Genomic DNA, 21,230 nt, shown 5'->3' with positions numbered 1-21,230 from the left:
CCCAYCAGAGAATTATTTTTATTTCAAACACCAAAGGATATGTTCTGCATTCCCTGCGGTGTGTGATAAAGGATTGGAGCGTATGTGGTAGGAGGCTGTTGAGGATTCACAGACAACTAGGACAGGGTTAGAGCCAAATGTGGTGTAGTGTCATTCATACTGGTTTTTGGGTGCAGATCCTRCAGTAAGATGTCATTGACYTGTGCCTAGGGTATGCTGTGGGAAGAAGTAGCTGGAGCTTGCCTTCAGGAGAGAGCAAGGAGTGAGCTAGCAGGTAAGCAGTCTGGAGGATGAGGGGTCCTGTGGTGGAGTACACTCTGGCACCCATCTCTTTACGAGTGTAGATGTACTCATAGTTATCTCTTCATACRTGCTGTTAAGCAGAGGTCTGCAGTCCTGGTCACTTCCAGTTTTGACATGACTGCTCAGACACCTCTCCCTAGATGTGCTAACCACTGTGGARAAAGATGGTCACTGCTTTCACATCAGCTAAAAAGCCAGATCCTGTTTGGGAAGCGCAGTGGTTATCACCATTTCTGTTGTTCTGTAGGACGAAGCACTGGACTGGGAGTTTGGAGGCCTGTGTTTTAATCCTGTGTCCTCTCCTGTGTAGGTGGATCACTTAATCAAGTCAGTTCTACACCCCTAGGAGCTGAGGCTAGTTCACATCTTTGAAATGCTATGGTTGGTGTACCAAAGTYGTCCCTGCTGACAGGTCTTCATGGCACAGTGCTGCACTGTTAATGTAGAGCTATGAGCCAGTGAAAGTGCAGAAGCTGCAGAGTTGAATTAGCAAGAGATTTCAGCAGGGCTTATTAGCCTGGGCAGAGAGCCACACTTCACGGCTTCTGCACTGAAGTTGATGCCCTGTTGAGCAGAGCTTGCCTGCATCTGTCTACACCACCTGTGGGAAYATACCCATCTTTCAAAATGTGTTGCCCATGCATTTCATTTTCAAGTGTTTTCATTACTAAAAGAGTATCTTTTATCACAAAGACTTCAAGTCTGTGCATCTTAGTTGATTCTGTTATTGTGGGGTGGGGGAAGTACTTTCTTTCCCCACCTGATAAGCATATGTTCTTGAGGTATGTTGGAAAGCACACTCTCAGATGCTGCATCCTATTATATAGTCCGATAGAGGGTGTGGAGGGGAGAAAGAAGTGTCCCTCAGACTTTGTCAATAAAAAATTCRTGGCTTTGATTAAAAAAAGTTGTTTTCTGTACTTATTATGCTCTGTAAATGGGGTGAATGATTGGGAGATGAACAGTCCTGAGGTGCTGGTGAAATAATAGGAAMGGAATTAGAGGGAAATGAGCAGATGGGAGGTGAGAGGTAGATGAATAGAGTCACACAATGTGATCTGATTTATTGGTTACAATGTGTCACTTTGAGAGGCTTSAAGCCTCTTGCACTTGGAAAGAAAAGGCCACCCTCCTTTTTCCTCCACAAAACTGTCCAAAAGAAACCCAGCACAAATGTAACATATCTTTGCTCCTGTGAGCTACAGCACATCAGCATTGCTGTAGTGAAAAGAAGCATAAAATGAGGGATCAGAGAACTGCGAGTTGGCCTTTAAGGCAAGCATGTCATGATGGACTGACAATTGCTGTTAGCTCAGTGTTGGGTTTTAGCATTTTATTTTTTACAGGAAACAAAAGTGATACCCAACAGATGTCAGTTTCTATGAGCTGATTCACTTTTGCTGCAGTCTGACAGGAGTTTTCTGAAATCAATGCAGCTAAAAGGCCTTCATCCTGTCTTTTTGCATGGTTTTTGACTGAATTTCAGGTAGTTGCATTGAAATGACCACACACACATAAAGCCATCTGCCACCTAGATATTGATGTAGATACATAAACATGCAGTGTTGTCATTTGAAAAATATGATTGACCCACTGGAGAAACAGCTGGGGTTTGTTGATTTTCCAGACTTCTAAATATTCTTGCTGAACAGTAAAACCACCATGGAGGTTTTGATTGACACTTTAAATGGAGCACATTCACATGGTACCCACGCTTCAGGAGTGAGAGTGAGAATTCATTTCTCTTTCCATTTGGGTTTTTTTCTCCTAAGCAAGGTTAACTAGCCTGGGAAATTAGACCCTAGATAAGTCATTGACTTATCTGTTATCCACTTAGCCCTGGCTCACAGCGCTCATAATACATTTTTACAGCAGCTAGGTCTCCTGCATGCATGATGTTAACTACAAATATATAGAGGGTTTGCCGGGGCAAGGCCTTACACAGTAACTTTATCTATATGATTCAAGCAACTGTTCATTTGTGCCAAATTTTAACTCAACCAGCTCCCCTGCACTCAAACATTTTCCAAAACCAGCTCTTGGGCAGCTATTGGAGAAAAGGAGAAAGCCAGAAGGTTAGGAATTCAGAAATATTCCCTTATAATTCTAAAGCTCAGGCACATGCAGAACACGCACCATATTTCAGGTGAATAAGCAATTCAAAATATGTGTGAGGCAGTTTGGCTACATTATGTAGAAAATATTGCCTCAAATTGTAGAATATGTTCCACTTGGTGTTAATAGCTAAATATTCATCAGAATAAGGACTAGAATATAGGTATTCTATGAACAAATGGGGACCTTAAGTCACTGGATTCTATGCTTTAAATATCTTTAAGTTTTGAGCTGATTTTACTGCAGTATTACTCAAAAGATATATGGTTAGAGTCAAACAGAAAAATCATATAGCTGCTAAATTACTAGTTTTTTATCTCATGAAGACTACTGACTTCATGACATGCTACGCTTGACACTTGCTGTATGACTGTACCTGTCATATTCTAGTACACAGGCTTATTGCAGGTACCCACTTCAAAAATGCCAKTGAATTCTATCTGAAATTTTCACTRCATCTAAATCAATTAAAAAATAAACCCACACAAATCCGAACACCATCCATCTGGTTCAAAGCACGGCTCCTGGTCTTTAATACCTTCTTAACTTCTGTTTAAGCCTAAAATATAGTGTCCACTGGCTTGATAAAGTAGACACAAACTGAAAGACCTTGTGCAAAGTCACAGGCTAGACTCTGGCAAAGCAGCCCCTGTAGTACTTTCCATGACATGGAATAGGATAATACAGCAATGAAGGAAAAAAAGTCCTATTACAAACTTACTTAAACAGACTGCTCTTTAGCAAGCACCAAGTGTTGTGAATCTCTGACAGAAAAATAAATACTAAAGGCATTCTAAGGAAAAAAAGTCAACGAGACATATTAGATACTGAAATTTATTTTATATTAAACTGAAAAGGCATGATTTACCATACCAGTAGGACAAAGGTCATCTGAAGTTGTACTATTATAATGAGCAATCAGTGAACATTATAGACTAATCTTAAGAGAGGTAAAGTCTCCAGGGATGGAGAATGCTTTCTGCTTTTTGGAGAAAGCAGATTTTATTCCTGTGAACAAAAACAACAACCTTCATAAACTGCTCCCTTTTCTGTGCAGATCTCACCTTGAGGGTGATTGAGAATCTGGTTTATCAGTTGACTATAAGGACTCAGTGCAGTGTTCTGCTTTGGCCAGCTTCATACTTCTCAGTTTAGCAACAATTTCAGGTAATTTTTACATGGAATATGGTTCAAGATTCTGACTCTGACTCATGCTAGATGTATTGACATTAACAGGTACCAATATGATCTGAAATGCATGCAGGACCAGTCAATTTTACCAACTCTTGATTTTGAGGTAATGCGCAGGTCCCACTTTTCAGTGTGGATGGGAGGCAGGGAACATGATTAAAGTGTTCAAGCCAACAGTCAGTCAGGACATCYTTGTTTTTCCCAGAAGTACTTTCAAAACAGGTACAGTCCTTTACTGAGTGAGGTCAGAGCATCTGTACAATTCAATATGAGTGCTTAGATCGCCTGAATTTTCTTTCCATCTTCAGCTTTTCACTAGAGCCTAGAGCAGTGATGAAGGTAATCCAGAACTCTAATTTGTGTTGGGCTGCTAGTGCAAAGCTGTGATTTACAGCTCAGGCAGTGAACTGTGAATTGCAGAATGACAAAACACAGAGATGAAAGACACTGTTTATAAGGCTAGAGAAATACCTATCTGGTAAACTTTGAAGTGAAGCCAGCACCCTGATGGGATTCCTCTGACCAAAYTTAAACATCTGCAGGAGAGCTAATTTTCTATGCTCTGTTAATAGTGAAAAGAAAGAGTTACTTGTAGGATGTGACTCATCTAACCTAATGCAGGTGCTTAAAGCAAGTCAAATGAATTGCACCTAAAGAATGCTTATTTTTCTTTGTCAGTTAAAAAGGGAACATATGGTGACCATCGGTCTGATGGCAAGATGAATTGCAACACAAGAGATTGAAGTCTCCTCAGATGGAGATGTGAGAAGGATAATGCAATTAGTGTTTCCTATTTAGGTTCTTATTAGTTCATCTCTGGCCCAGGTCACCTGAACGTGGCTTGAACATGGTGAACTGGTTACATTCATCCTGCAGAAACAAAGGCACAGGGTAGGGTTCTGCTGCCTAAATACAGGCACCTCATTTATTTTAGGCACTGTAATGCCCTCTTGACCTCCATCTGCAACTTCTTCTGTGAAATCCTGAGTCATAACTGTCAGCCACGGAAGGATGTCGTGGGTACTCTAACATGCCTCAAATGGCATTAAGTATCTACATGTAGCAACTGAGTCTCTTAGACACTGTTAAAGATGGCAATCTTAGTTATAGCTATATTGAACACGTGTATGCAGGTGTAATTACACAGGTCACAGGTGTAATGAGCATGGAAAGAAAAACATTTCCCTGTCAGGGGAGAGAAACACTAAATGGGGTGATGTAAAGCAGCTAGTACTTCTGAGAAAGACTGGAGTCTTGACTGGTCACAGTATCGTGGAGTTTGGCAGAGACCTCTGGAGATCGTCTGGTCTAGCCCCCTGCTCAGGCAGGGTCACCAAGAGCAGGCTGCCCAGGGTCATGTCTCCAGTCGAGTTTTGACTGTCTCCAAGGACAGAGATTCCACAACCTCTCTGGGTAGCCATTCCCAGTCTTTGGCTACCCCTACAGTAATTTTTTTTTAAGTGGAATTTCCTGTATTTCAATTTGTGCCTAATGCCTCTTGTGCTTAGGCTGGATACCACTGAGGAGAGTCTGGCTCTGTTGTCTTTACTCACTGCCCCCATCAGGTATTTATTCATGTTGAAACTAAAAGGTAGCCAAAAATGCTTTTTCTGATGTCATGAATTTTTGCTTGCGATACTTGCTTGCGGTACTGACATAGCAGTATCCTCAGCATTTAGTGGCTTAAATCCAGCTTGTCAAAAATGAGAAGTTCAGTACTACTCACATCGAAGTGGCTTTAACTGTTGTACAAGAAACTGCTCTTTAATGAAGCGAGAGTTGCAAACTACATGGACGTGGTTGAGCACCAGCACTTTGGTAGCTCTACTTTGGTACCTGACAGCAATTTACTTTTCAACAGGTCATGCAGGTGCAAGTAGATACCTAGGTACCTTCTGAAGAATTTGGGAACCTACATGATCAGATTCTAGCTAAAAATTTGAAAACTGATTATAAAGTCCTCTGAAGAAAATGCAATGCACTTTAAATGGGCAGCAGTACTTTTAAAATGGAAAAATAGCCTTACTTGTAGCTTTAATATTATAATCAGGATACAAAGTCCCTAAATACTGTGGGAACTAGAGCTAGCATGAACATTGCTGTTTTTCTTCAACTGAATACATGTTCTAGATACACAAAAGCAACAGGAAACCAGTGTATAGGACTCCTTTTTTTTTCCAAATAGGCATTCATCTTGTATTAACTTTCACAGTCAAAAAAAAAATATATAAACACTGGTCAGTTAATAATGCTTGTACAAAGGTGACCCACTGCAAATTACTGTTTTTATTTGTCATTATATAAAGTATAGCTATAGAATGTATATTCCAGGATGTTCTAGGTCTCTCACCCTGAGCTGTCACATAAGGCTGTGAACTGCATTGCCAATATGCTTTTGTGAGCTTGTGCCATATATTTACCATAATTGAGGCATTTGAAAAAGTATTCTGGAATCTTAGGGAGAACTGAATAATTTTTTATTCTCTCTAAAGTTCAAGTGTAAAAAAAAAAATCTAGGAACATTTTTCAGCAAATAAAACAATTGATGCATTTGGAAAGTAGAAATACAAACGAGACAGCAGAGTCCTTTGATGTCATGCCTTAGTGACATTGTCAAGATCAAAAAAGTGGTGGTGGTTGTTTAAGCATTAATGTTCCCTTTGAGTTGGGCTGAATTTAAGTTCTAGAAAGCCCAAGAGAGAGGTCTGACCTGCCTATTTTAGGACAGGTGGCAAAATAGCTTCTAGCCACAAAAAGAAGAGAAAGAGATTATTGCTGCTGTGGGATCAGGCAAATACTAATGCTTCAATTGGATCTGTCTTCATGCCACTCGGGAGGGCTGGGCATAGCATTTGAATCAATCAGTGTCTTGAATTTGGGCGTCATGTGGGCTGTAATGCATTTTCTAGATGCTCCAGGTTTTTTGGCTCTGTATGAAGAAGCAGCAGTGTGGGACCTGCACACAGAGTTTGGAATTAAATGGCTCCTAATCTGGCAGGCATCTGAGTACCAGTATGAGCAGAGTGGTATCTGGCTCTTATAGACACAAGGAAATTATTTCTGTAATGAGATGAGCACACAGATGATCAGCTRTGGTCACAAAAGGCACCATTTGGCAACTGTGAGATTTTTCTCATTTGACTTTCTATTGCATGTGTGTTAGGCACTACTGTGATGACTGTGACTATTTATATTCCTTTTACTATAATGAATCAGACATAAACAAAACATAGGTAAAAGTATTAATAATCCTATTTAATAATATTTTATTCTGACAATCCAGAAGAGAATACAAACTGTTGTTAAGATTTGAATTTCGTAAAATTTTCAAAGCCATATGATTAACTTTTGCTACCATATTCTAGAAATATGTAAATTGTCAGTTTGCATGATCTCTTGAATCAGCTACTTTTAATATTAGAATAGTCATAAACATTATGCATGTCACATTGCTCTAAAAAATACACAGTGAAGAATTTGGGGCAACTATATTTTCTTTAAAAAYTTTGGTGTAAAATCTTCCCATTAAGCATGCAATTTTTCTGTTTAGACATCTTTATTTATTTATTCACTTTTAATGAAAGTTTCAGGTATGAGAAGAAAAAAAATCATTCACAGTCATAGTATTGAGTCTTGATCAAATTTTGCAGCATCAAAGCATGCCATTTATTAATTATTCTTATCAAAAGAGAAATGATATCTAATCTCACAAAATAGCTGGGGCTTAAATGGAGGTTACCATACTGAAGAACCAAGACTACAAACACATATAGGTAAATAAATTACCCTAATTTTAAAAGCTATCCATGAGAAAAYTGCTTGTCTAAAACTGTACTATGCAATATGTAAATGCCTGGGATGGATGAGTCTACTGCTACCTTTTCAATTTTTGAAGTTCCCTTTTAAAAAGTTCCTAATTCACAAACGGTGATTTAACCCTAAAACTCATCGTCCACTCCAAACTGGGAGACAGCTCCTAGCCCAAAAGGCTATAAAGGAGGATAATGAATCTCTGTAACAATAAACACATCAGTTCTTCCTTCTATGAGCAGACACTGAGTACACTTCTGAAAATAAATCTGTTTTGAACTTCCYAATAGTTTAAACTCCTTTTGTTACTGCAATAAATCCTGACAYTCCACTTTCTCTAGCATTTATTCATTTGCTCTGCTGTTTTTTTCTCCATTAGCAGCAAAGGATAAACAATGTTTCTCACCTTGAAGTCAGAAACGAATTTAAGTGGACTATCCCTGAATAAGGTTCTACTTCAAGGGTGTAGACAAAAAGATAAATTGCAGGACTGGGACTCAAAATTCCCCTGTTGCTTCTTCATTGATCTTGGGTCACTCATGGAAGTTCTGCCCCTTAGACTCCTGCATCAGTAAAATGTAATTTATCTACTCACCCATCTCAGGATTTGTTACAAGCCTGAACAGAGCCTCACTCCTACAAACACTTGTGCAAATAACTGTTTATGTCACTAATCCATTAAGCAGTTGCACAAGCAATTTGCTTAAGGAAGACGTTAAACACTGACAGATCTCATGGTCTCTTAGGATCAGACCTTTAAGTTATTGAGTATCTTCAGCATTATGGATAATAGCTAAGTGCCAAACATTCTGGAGTAATCTGAAATATAAGTAAATAAATAAAATGCAGTACTTAAAACATTTATTTTAAATGTGAAAATAGGCAAAAGCAAAGATCTTAAAATAAGGCAAAGGGATTCCAAGAAAGTTGCTATTTCTGAAGCAGTCTTTGTGACCATGTGCATGTTCTTGCTTTCAGGTCTCAGTCTGTAGTGGAAGCTGGCACGCTGAAACATGAAGACCAGGGTGAAAATGAGAATACCCAGCCACTGTTGGCTCTGGACTGAGTTCCAAGTCACTGAACACCCACAACTACATTAACAGACTTCCACAGTATCAGAAACTCATAGAGCGCTTAACACACTTTGCACGCACACGTGCACACACACGTCTTGCTTGGAAACAGATCCTACTTCATTTTTCTAGACTGACTAACAACTGTCATCAGCCATCTGTCTGTGCAGCCAAAGCTSAACAAAAATGGAGAAATTTCTATCGACATAAGATACAAAGGAAGACAAAGCAGGAGCCTATCCATAAACAAAGAATTTGTTTCCGCATTTTCTTTTTGATTTGTGGCACTAAAATATTGGAAAYGATGGGATTGTATTTTTGCTTAAAGAAACTAGGGTGTGTCAGTAGAAGTTTTCCTGAAACCTCCAGCAGGGATGCTCAGTTTTACAGAAGCTAAGGTTAAATGTATTTTAAAGAAAAGCATCTCAAATTTAAACTGTGCACAGTAATTAACAGTTTTATTCAGAGGGCAGAAATAGCAGCAACTCCAGTATGTTTTAGTTTTATGGAAAGATTTGTGCTTCCTTTTTTAATTWAAAAAAAAAAAGCCAATGGAATGCCATTCAACACAACACTTTCTGATTGCATCATCCACACTGTTTACTGGGGTCACTTAGTTCAGCACCCAGGAAAAATTATTCTTAACTTTTGAAGCCCTTATAAAACTGTCAGCTAAATGTAATGAGCTGTGTCGGCAGCAGACACACATAATTTGAAATGCAATTATTTAATTTTAACGATGTGTTTTTCCACAGGCAACTCTGTGGCCTGTTAGTAAGATATGTGTGTGTGCATGCGTGCGCGTGTGCATGTGCGTGTGTGTGTGTGTGTGAAGAGGGTAGCAGGGAGACTCATTGAACACATTCATCAGTGATTAATGGTTCAATCCAGATTGTTTCATTTAGGTCACAACTGCAAATGAAAGCTCATGGAAGCTCTGCAGAGCCATTTAACCCTCTTCCCTCCTGCAGTCAGTGGAAGGTGTAGCCAGAGGGGTATGCTGATTGCAGATGTGGGCTGTGGTTAAAATGGAAAAGGAAAATTAGAATTAATTATTTAGTATAAGCTTCTGTTAGAAGGAAATATGAAAGAACAGAACGGAAGAACAGAAATGCCAAAGATCAGTTTGTTATTTCTCTATTTGCTCTACTTGCAAAAGAAGTCCCATCTTTTCATTGAAATGGAAACCAGATTAAAGAAATAAAAGAAAAATCGTTATCAAATTGCRTGTGCAGTGACTTTATTTCCTAAAACAGTTACAAATACTGTACACACATTTTGTTTTCAATTTAATTGTCATACATTGGCAATCATTAGAGCAAGTGGTTGGCACCAGCACGTCAAAGTAGCATAAACCATATATATATATATATATATATATATAAAATGAGATGATAATGGGCACCATAATGGTTTTTAATATGCTTCTGGAACACCCACTGAATTCCTAAGTGAGACACTGAGCTGATGATAGAGTTCAGCTGGACATGGTTAGCCCTAGTGAATGGGGTAACAAAATGTCCCCTCTGTCTACCACAACACTTTATGCCTCCACTGAGCAGAAGGGACATTCTGCCAGATCCCATTTAACATATATGGGATTTATCTGCTAGATTCGCACAGAACAACCCAATTCAGAATAAGCTTCTTCCACAGCAGTATGTTATTGATACAAAGCCTGGCCTCCATGATACACAGCAACTCCTTAAGACAGTGGAAGCTCTCAGCAGGGAAATAGAGAAGTCAGTAAAAGAGGCAGACATGTAGAAGCTTGCAGAAACATCAAACAAATAAGACATTGAGCCCATTTATCTTTGGGATTTCTTCCATTCCCCTTCTCCTAACATGAGCACCTACTGTAGAACTAGGTTGTCCTCTCCTCGTGACAGGATTCAACTCCCTTTCCTTCCCTAGGCTCATGAAGTCCTATAGAAATAAAGATTTGCACTAGAGAAGTTGCTTAAAGCAGAAAGTTAAATATATATATATATATATATATATACATACACACATGACATTGCATACTATACTGCAGCATTAACAAAGAGATACTTTGGGTTGCAATTTTCTCTTTCTACTGCCATTGGAATGGTGCTCTCACAAGAATACTCATCCAGGATTTTGTAATCACAAGTAAGAGAGAAACAACACTAACACAATCTCAAATGGGAATCTTTGTGATCACCTGTAACAGTCACTGTTTATTCAAGGGGGAGCTGTTATGCACTAACAGTCTGAATATCACTGAGATCTGGTCCTTGAGGATTAAATCTCAAAAAGAGTTAGAATTAGTTAAAGTAATTAGTAAGTACTAGTCAAGCCTTACAAATAGGAGACTATATTGCCCTTCTCTATCAGTTGTCCACTGTAAATAAATATGAAGAACAAAGTATCTAAACTGAAATTGTTATCCATTAAAAAAACCATTTTCATTCATTTCTTCCATTGAAAGACTTTTTCAGGATGGAATATGGGTTGACAAATAGAAACACCTAAAGTGATATACCACTTACAGAATAGTTTGCTACATATCCTCACCATGTATATAGCTAAACCAATAACAGTATCTTAAAAGTGTGTGTGTATATACATATATATATATATATATATATGTTGTCAGCTCCTTGACAGGTAAGCATAGAGTAGAATCACTTCAGTGTTACAAGAGTTATTCATAATCCACCTTATCACATTCAAGGCACTTAAGATTCTAACGGCCCAATATGTCACTACACAATTTAATAAATATACTACCCTGGCATACACACATTTTGTCTTGATTGCTTTGATCTATTTGTCAATTGTAATCTGAAAAGACAAAGTACAAGACTTCAAAGGCAMAACAAAACAATCTGAAGCACAGCATGATTTTTTTATAAATAAAACTCCAAAATGTTTACCGCTYCTTTGTTAGGAAGTGTTTAGTGTGAGCTATAGAAACTACAATGCATTATTAATACAAATATTCCTACAACATAAATTTTGATTTAAACATTTCTTGATTCATTCTTTATAAACTACTATGTCTGTTTTACAGAATTACAAAATATTTCATAATTTGTACTGCTTGATCATGTTACAGAGATACAAAATACAATCTCTGACTAAACCACGATCGAGAGATTATTTTTATTTTTGCCATGAGCAATAATGAGTACCTTATTTCCAGTTTTGCATATGAATTTCCTAAAGCTTTGCAACGGTATTTTTATATTTTCTAAACTCATACAAATCTTTTCAGTTTTCATACGACGCTCAACTGTGAATTGTTCCTTTTTGTAAATGACAGTTTCAGTGTAATTTTTGATACAGACAACAAAATAATGCCTAATTATCATAGCTATCTAAAACTGATTCTTGATCAGAGAGAGTTTTTCAGTGTGTCTTATTTATTTTTAATAGTCAAAAAGGAAATTAAAGTACACACCTCCAGAAACTAGTTACAGCAATTTATGGCACAATTACCGTGTGTTCTGTGGCATTACAAGATTTAATTACTTAATAAAACACAAAATCTGAAAAGCATTTAGTTTAGGGGAATACAAGGCTCTTATCAGTATTTTGCATCAGCAAATGTGATATTCTCTTCTGTAGCATATGCTGTAGTGCATACAATACTCGGGTACCATGATGTAGTCTCCTAGCAAAACAAAACTATCAAAAATTCAGTGCTTTTCTGAACCACAAAGCCAAAGCTGCAGAGACTTTAAGTAACCTTTCTGGCTCCTTGCTTAGTACTTGTCTTTCACAAGCCCTCAGTAACGATGCCACAGGCTTGGTAACGCTGAGCACCCTAGCATGCCTGGCACAAGAGTAGAAAAGAGACTGCCATAAACGTCTTCAGTGCAACCTCGCGTCTCTCCCCCCGTTAGTGTTAATAGCTGAGGGGCCTGTACCCTCTGTCTCCCACAAAACAGTACAGCGCCAAAAGGCCAGCAAACTGCTTAAATACCCAAACAGATTTTTTTCTTGAAAAAAAGGTCATTTTACCACATAGGAAATTCAAAATAGCAAATACAGAGTATATTTTAAACTATACTGGGATAAGATTACTTCAATAGTTTCATAAATTTCAAGACAGCAAGCACACTGTTAGCTCATTTAAGGGATTATTATACCACTCTGTAGGATGCTGGTAGCAGAATACAAGTTAATAACTTGAAAAACGCTCCCTAAGCTCTTTGCTCTGCTTCCTAGGAATCCAAGTTAGACCTTGTTTGTCTGCTCTTAGCTCAAGAAATTCTTCYTAGATTTTTTCCTGTTGAACAACCACCCAAGGTCAGCCTAGAAGAGCTCCTGAAAGGAGACGCTTCAAACTCTGGCTGGCTAGAAAAGGGTTATCATAACACAAACTTTAGTAATGATAAGAAGATCAGCAGCTCACCATATAATCCTCAGTTCTGTCAAGTACCTTTGGATCCGCATCTACAGTTGTCATTTTGTTCAGCATCTTCCAAAATCACATTATAAAACTGAAGGTTGTATGCTAACTAAGGGAACTACTTTGTTTTAGAAAAACCACTAGGAGGTCAATAATACAAGTTTCTGATTACATTTCCAGGAAGACAAGAGAAGGCCACATTCGGCAAAAATGAAATCTACTTATACAGTCTTTTTTTTTTTTTTGCTAATAGCTAGAGAAGCACTTATACATACATTGCTTTTTAAAAATAGTGGTTGATTAAAGCAGAAGATCTATTCATAATTACGATAGAAAAATACAGTTACTCAGGTAGAAAAATACAAAAGCACACAACCCATTCACATTATCTACAGTTGATTATATATGGACATGCTTTATGCCTAAAGCAGTTAGCATTACAACTGTATAACTGATTTTCAAAGTTGATTGTGTGCATAAGTTTATAAATATCATAAACGTTGATAAAATAAAAACCTGGTAAATATTTCTGGGATGTAGGATTGCAAATCTTGTGCCTGAATGTGGCCAGGCCTGTGACTGACCAATTGTTTTCATACGCATCACACAGGTATAGCAAAAACATCTACATATTCCAGAGCTTGAAAATCCAGACCGACTGCTCTTAGGCTGACAAGATTTGTGTTTTGGAACTTGCAGCAAAACAATACTATCATATCAGTGCTGAATAAGTATGAAACAAAATAATTTTTTAAAAATTTTTCTTTTAAGTCCTTTGTCACTGTAGAATGTCTTTTTCATACCTTCTAATCGTTAAAATACTAGTATTTKCCATATGCTGGACAAGTTAATCCTGCATGGTTCTATCTGCATACTCCAAAGAGTTAAAGTTCCTCTGTTCTTCACATCAGAAGTAGCCCCTTAAATAGCAGGCAAGGTACGTCTCTGTTGTGCTGTTAACTCCGGGTGCCACACATCAACAATGAATATCAGGCGATAATTTTCAGCATCCTGCCATACTTCATGTTCAAAAGAGTCATCAAAGATAAGGACTTTCCCTTCTTCCCAGGTTCTGCAACAGAAAAGAACATCCTTTAGAGTAATATTTGAAGTGCCATGGAGTGGGCACTTGTCTGGCTATGCATCAGCTCTGAAGATGTTCTTTTATATATGAGAATGAGTTAATCAGTTCGTGTTGCACAGTCAGGATTTTAGTATCCAATAAGAAGAGATTAGAATATTAAGGGAAATAAACTACAGAAAGATCTGTCTAATGGACCTTCAAATTACTGATGGATTGTTTTTTTCTCATTCTACATAGTTATGCCCACATGTGCTCATATACATATCCAGACATTTGCAATATCTGTTATTTATATACTCTAAGGATTGGAGTCTAATAAGCAGAGAACATTTGTCAGCCTCATTGGAATAATATTGGTAGTAAGCAACTCTTCTCCTTCTCTAATCGAATACATATATAATGAGCAATGGAAACCAGGGGAATGATATCAGCAATATGGTCTGAAAATCAGTAACATTAAACAAATTTGCTTTTTTAAAAAATAAGAACAACAGAATTAGGCCTTGATCATTCTTTACAAATTTAGGGAATGTGAACAGTCTTATCGTATAAATTTGGTCAAAGTACAGAGCCTAAGAATTTTTCTTCAGAAGAAGGCTGCAACAGCATACTGCATGCTGAGACAATTATACTGTTAAAGCTGAACTGAAAGAGTAAGTACTCATAACAAACCCCCTCTGCTTGCCAAGCACTGCTTAGGCAGAGCGGATCACTGAACTGACGCAAGTACTCTGCGTGAGTGTTTGCGACTGGAAGCATTGCTACATGACTAGATTTAAAGGCAACAGCAATAGGGCAATGTATAAGAGAGGTATTAACTGTTAGAAGAACCTATATTCTTTTCAATTATATGAAGTGTAGAATCACAAAATAATTTAGGTTGGAAGAAATCTCAGGAGGTCACCTGGTCCAAACCTCTGCTTAAAGTAGGACTTTGCAGTTGTGAAATTAGATCTGTCTTCAAGGTTAGATCAGGTATCTTAGCTTCCTGTCAAGTTCTGAACATCTGCAAGGATGGAGATTCCACTATTTCTCCAGGAAATCAGTTCCAATGCTTGACCAACCTCACTGTGAATTATTATTTCTTCTATGTAGACAGAATTTCCTTTGCTGCCACTTTTGTCCATTGCCTTTCAGCCTAGGACTGTACATCTCCAAGAAAGCCTGGCTCTGTCTCCTGCATAATTCCCCTTTATTAGCTGAAGACAACAATTAGACCCTGTCTCCTTTGTCTTTCTTTTCTTCAGACTCCCAACCGGCTTTCACAGCCTTTCCTTGTACATCATGTGCCCCAGGCCCCTAATCATCATTTTATTTTTAGTCTTCCACTAGATACATTCCGGTTTATCAGTACCTTTCTTGTACCAGGAAGCCTAAAACTGGACATAGACTGGACTCCAGATGTAATGTTTTGAGTGCTGAAGAGAGGGGGAAGATCACTTCCCTCAAACTTCTTCCTACTCACTTGCTAATGCAGTCCAGTATGTGTTTAGCTTTCACCACTGCAAGAGCACACTACTCATTTGCGTTCAGCTAGTCAGGACCCCTAGTCCTTTTCTGTGAAGTTGCTTTCTAGGCTGTCAWCACTCAGCTGGTACTGTTGCAAGGGCTTATTCACTCTGTTACAGGTGTAGAGCTTTGCATTTGCCTGTGCTGAATGAACTTCATGAGGTTTCAGTTGGCTCATTTCTCTCCAGCTTGTTGAGAACTTGATTCATAATTTTGAAAGCAGTCTTAATGCCTGGTTAACTGCAGTCTTGGCACTGCAAAATCAGTATATGGTCAGTGACTGTTAGTGACCCAGTCAGAACATTGTAAGAAGCCGCTGCTTTAGCCATTTGTTGCCGCCTTTGAGATGCTCAGTATCACCTACTGCAACTTGACACAGTGACTGTGTGTTACATGATTTGTCTATAGTAAAGTCAGGCAATGGAATGAGCAAAGCAAATTCCTTTTGCATTGCAGTAGGCTAGAAGTATGCATCTGATTATTCATCCTGTCTCACCTGAAGGGGTAATAACTAAAAGTCAACCAGATGTTATTTCCTAAAGCCACTCTACAAAGATCACATAACAATCAAACTTTTTAACAGGATTCCTGAGGAAGTAAGACAATCCACGAGGATGGGTCCCTTTAAARTGAATTAGGAATTGTAAACAGTAGTGATGATAAAAAAACAAAGATCTTGCCATCATACAGGAGCATACATTCTATTGAATTCATCCACATGAAAAGAAATGTCATTATTTCAAAAACAAGGTGAAAATGAGATTTGAATTTCTATGTATTTTTGAATGTTTAACTTAGCAAAAGGAAAATATTAACCACCAAAATTTATAGAGTTGTGCTGGAGAGTTCTGAAGAGAAAAAACCACAATCTTCAAAGCATATTTTTGGCAAGAATGGATAAACCAACAAGCACAATCTAGTGAAAAAGTTACACTGGCTGGTAGGTGGACATCGGCTTTAAAGGCCCACATAAGGAGCCATTAGCAGATTTTAAGTATGATTGTGTATTTTTTTCTACTACCATCACAGCTATGTGATAAACAAAGAAAAGTTTTAAGTTATACAGATTGAAGTTCCTACTTCTGCACAAAGGTTACATTGGTATTATTCAAATCAAAAGGAGTCAACCATTTACCATGGTATAATGTGGTAAAGAATTGAGCCAATTTGATTTTTTATTAAATCAAGTCCGAAAAGCCCTACACTAAATAACATGAAAGTGTAGCTCAGTCAAAGACAGTAAAACCTCAAATCATCCAGATAAAGTAGCTGGGGAGGTTAAAATAGGGATCTGTTATTTGCATCATAATGGGATGGACTATTTTGCACAACAAAGAAAAAAGTCATAAAGTTTACAGAACTATTAGCCCTTTTTGGATCACTGACCAAACCCACCATTAGAATGCAAATAAATAGTTTCCAGACACCTTCATTGTTTGAAAAGTCCTGCAGAGTGGGACCATAGGGACAATATTATTCTGCTATGGTGCTTAGCCACTTCAAGACAGAGTTCTGTATCATCTACAAGGCTTTCATGTAACCTGTCACAGCTGGGATTTTAGAATAACTTCTGTGTAGGGTTATAACTCTATATTTTCATTTCAAAACAGGATTATCATCTCTGTCAGAGATGTTCGATTTTGATAACTAGATATTATTTACCTACCATTTTTGTGCATTGTACACTGAAGTTTACAGAGCTGAGAGTTCATTATGGCCCAAACACCTAACTATACTGTAGCTGCACTGAATAACRGTGCGGGGTACAAGCTCACACCAGCTGAAAAAAGACTCTTCTGCAAGTAAACAAGTAACTCCTCTTTCTTGAGGTAGGGGAATAAAAAAAACCTTTCATTTTCATTTGTGTACATACTTTGAATGCTCTCAGAGAAAATCCTGTCTTTGATGCTGAATGTATAGCTCTTGCCAAAGTCAACTGGAATTAACACACGCCAGCACAGGCCAGAGTCAGCTTGAATGCGAGTTTTACATTTCAAGCGAGGGAGTTTGATGTGTACAGAATGAGCCAGATTCAGCAGCCTATTAACCACTGAAGTGCTCTGTCTGCATACCAGCAGCAACAGACATTTCTCCACTCTGCCCTGCCACATCCCTGCTGTTGAGAGACTGTTGGTACCAAGGGAGGGATCGTTCATTTTCCGCACCACCATCCCTTCTGTTCAGACTAAAACAAATAAGGGTGTCAGCCATAATAATGGATAGTGAGTTGTGAGCACCTGCTCCCTCGGAAGGGGAACAAAACCACCACTTTGTTCACACAGGTCACTGAACAGCCATCTGATGGTAACGCTTTTCAGTCACCACTGACCTGAACTCACAGTAATGAATAAAAGGGAAAGACTCTACATCTCACTAGTAGTCCTCCAAGCCTTTTAGCTACTCCTCCTTCCACTCACATGTCTGTCTTTAACTTATTTTGGATCTTGGTTTGGAATGCTGGAAGCAAATGTTCAGGCTGTAATATAGACTAGGTAAGGCTATGACAGATCATTAAATGAGCTAAATGTTGGCAGGAATCCTAACACCTCTGTAGTGACATCATCTTGGCTATTAATAGTTGCAYAGTCTTTGCCTCAAAAGTTCTAAAGATTTCCAGTTGCTGCTGTTTTCAAACGTTCTGAAAAAAAATCTTTCTGATCTATTGCAGTCATGCAGTCCTGACTGTCATTTTGTTTTGCAATATCAAATATATCTGTACAACAGTACCATGAACAGAATMCAAATTTAAATTTTGTTGCACTTAGATGCATATAGGCAAGACATAACATCTTCCAAAAATGTACATATAGCTATTAAACAGCTCCACATAAGTTTCAGAAAATGAAGTCTGTAAGCAAATAGTAATATAGATAATACTATACTTTTCTAGCTTATTTAATAATACCGTGTAAACACCCATCACATTCGAAGTTCAGGATTTTCTCATATTTCCCAGGAGAGGATATTCCCTGACTGTAAATGTCTAGGTTATTGCATTTTGTTTTGCTTTTTCAATGAGCAAACAGAGACAAAATAGGTTTTCAAAACAGCATAATTTTTCCCTAAGGAGTAAGAATTCTTACTCAAAATGTACTATAATGAAACTTGCTACCAGTGTAACTCATTGGGCCAAAACCATCACAGCTGTAAATCAGCTTCAACTAGAATATATTTAACYGAATTATACCATATAACACTATACAGGAATCATGCCTCAGTGATAATATCCTGCTGTTACAGTGGTGAAAATATAGGCATAGCTTAGTCTCAACTTCTGCTGGATATGCAAAGAATTCTAAGTAAAAAAATAAAAACAGATAAAGGAAGTTGGTGATTATATTAGACGGATATTGTAAAAGTAAACATAGAAACTTCACAGACAAAAACCAATGCTATTTCCAAGTGACAGAAGAGAAGAGTAGTTTTGTCTCCATWGATCATTTTGGAATTGTTTGGCAACTAACATTTATATATTTGTTCCAAGAGTTAGGGAGCATACTGTTTGTTTAATAAAACATGTTATACTTCCTTATTGGTATATGCATTCCAACCTATTTTCAGGCTTGGGAAAGAGAGGCCTGGGGGGAAACAAACGAAAAAGAARACACCTTACCTGTTCTCTTGGGCACATCGAATTCTGCAGCCTTCTTTAGGTATCACCAAACCCAAATGCATCCTCAGTCTACAATTGGTGGGCCCTGTGTGAGGCCAGACGTGAGTCCCTGGATGCATAACGGAATACTTGATCTGCAAAAAGAATCAGAGGCCAATCAGGTTACTTTCACCAGCCTTGCGCTAAGAGCCCAGAACTTCACCTCTCACCCACAATGAGAACAAGAGTGCGACATCACTTTGTGTTAGGGTACCAGCCACAATTGAGCTTTCTCATATCCCAAAGACATTCAACACTACAAAAAATGTGTTGTTTGGTGCGTAGGTGTGTGTGTGGGGGAGTGTACACGTGCAAGAGAGAGAGAGAGAGAGAGAAAGTACACCTTTCCTTTTGTTTAAAACAATCAGGATTAATTTCAACCTACAAAAAATTAGCTCCTAACTACAAGCAGAAAAATATCTTCTTTCATGTCAAAAGATGCTCTTGTCATTTAAAGGGATGCATCATGGCTAAATTCAGCCCAAGTCCTATGTTAGGCAAAATGACTGGCAGGTAGCCTCTCTCAGAAGACAATGGAGACGTCAAGGTTGCAGGCAATCTTGGTTGCAGCAATCACGATATGGTGAAGTTCAAGATTCTGAGAGGAGGAATCAAGGAAAAAAACTTGTGATCCTTCAGAACTCTGGAATTCAGAAGAACAGACTTGGCCTACTCAGCAATCTGCCTGGAAAAAGCCAGTCAAAGGCACTAAAGAAAGGAGGGGTCTAAGAGAGCTGGTTGATTTTTAAGGTTCAACTCCTCTGAGTTCAAAAATGGTCCATTTCAATCTGCAGAAAATCAAGCAAAGGTAGCAGGAGTCCTGTATGGATGAACAAGGAGCTCTGAACTACATTCAGACACAGAAAGGAAGCATACAAGAGATGGAAGCAGGGATGGATGACCCAGGATGAATACACAGACMCTGAGCATGCAGAAGATGGGGTTAGGAAAGCTAAAGCCCATCTGGAGTTGAATCTGGTGAGGGATTGAATGTCAACAGGAAGGGTCCTTCCTATCCCCAATTATTCTGTGATTCTGTGAATCAATGACAACCCAATGAACAGGAAATGTGAGTATCATCTGGCAGTGGTGAGAAGCATCCATAACCTCCTATCAACTGAGAAATCTGCACAACTGATTGAGACAGGATAACTTCAATAAATCTTGTGGTATAAGGTGTTACGTGTTCTCCAACTATAGCAAAGTCAGCAGAAGAAAATATCTGTCTAATGCCTTAGAGGTTTTAGTTTATCAGCCATTTGAGGTTTTAGTTTATCAGCAGTTTCCTAGGACAGCAAGTGATCAGCTATAGTGGTCAAGGTGAACACAGATGTTCCATTCAGCTGTCAGTGCTACAGCGAGATGTGTTAGCTTGACTCCCTGCCAGGCACTAAAATAACTCAAATAACTGCTAGTGCTGGCTATGCAAGATAGTTACTAATATTACAGCTAAATAATTTTATAATGGCAACATAATAGTATTCTGGAATGATGTCATGTATGTTATTTTTCTGCATAAATCAGTCTAGATATATCTGTGAATTATATGTATATTCTGTACTCAAGCACTATATATAATACATAAATATTTCTAAACTACAGTCATGTCATGTTACAGCTGTAAAGTGAAACTCTGAACAGAGTTAAGAAATGCCCAGAATTAAAAGTAACTCTGATATGTTCAGTTTTTTGCTGTTTTTAAAAGTGTGATACTATCTTTAATAATATGATCACTTGCTGTTGTTCTATACAGTCTCTCAGCTGCATTGAGTAGATAATTAATCAGTATTTCTTTCTAACTTTGTCAGTATGCAAGGTGCCAAAAGTTACTTAATGTAAATCATCCAAACAGTGCCTCTACCACAGAGTTCTTGATTTCCTTGCTTTTTTACCCTAATTTCCTTTCCTGTTTTTCTTTTGTTACATGAATGATTTTTTTTCTTTGCAATATTTTCTGAAGGTTAGGTGATATTTTTTATTTATTTTACCTCTAAGAATCTGAGGCATGGCTAGTATAAGGCCAAAATTGCCCTAGACATCCTCTAAGACTAGATGTAAAACTTAAGAACTCTAGGCCATCACTTTTCAAACTATTTAATATTTCATATGTTC

At 38.0% G+C, this 21,230-nt stretch overlaps 2 protein-coding genes across 11 annotated transcripts in view; one reads left to right on the top strand and one right to left on the bottom strand.

Annotated features, from left to right (window-relative positions):
* The window catches only part of CLVS1 (clavesin 1), a 93,561-nt gene extending 83,876 nt beyond the window's left edge, over positions 1-9,685 (top strand). The window contains exon 5 of the mRNA XM_085313553.1: positions 8,398-9,685. Within this exon, the coding sequence (XP_085169679.1) occupies positions 8,398-8,485 (88 nt within the window). The 3' untranslated portion in view covers positions 8,486-9,685. The remainder of the gene's footprint in view (positions 1-8,397) is intronic.
* A 19-nt stretch (positions 9,686-9,704) lies between these two features.
* ASPH (aspartate beta-hydroxylase) overlaps positions 9,705-21,230 on the bottom strand; it is a 118,060-nt gene continuing 106,534 nt past the window's right edge. For all 10 annotated transcript variants that reach the window (XM_085313552.1, XM_085313542.1, XM_085313543.1 and 7 more), the window contains 2 exons: positions 19,080-19,213; positions 9,705-13,945 (listed from right to left, as the gene is read on the bottom strand). In XM_085313552.1, coding sequence (XP_085169678.1) covers positions 13,795-13,945; positions 19,080-19,213 — 285 coding nt within the window. In that variant the 3' untranslated portion in view covers positions 9,705-13,794. The remainder of the gene's footprint in view (positions 13,946-19,079; positions 19,214-21,230) is intronic.

Source organism: Rhea americana, unplaced genomic scaffold (genome assembly GCF_003343005.1).
Source record: "Rhea americana isolate MKP2758 unplaced genomic scaffold, rheAme1 scaffold_39, whole genome shotgun sequence".
Classification (NCBI taxonomy): Eukaryota; Metazoa; Chordata; class Aves; order Rheiformes; family Rheidae; genus Rhea; species Rhea americana.
The sequence above is the reverse complement of the archived record's forward strand: the minus strand, read 5'-3'. Positions and strand labels throughout refer to the sequence as shown.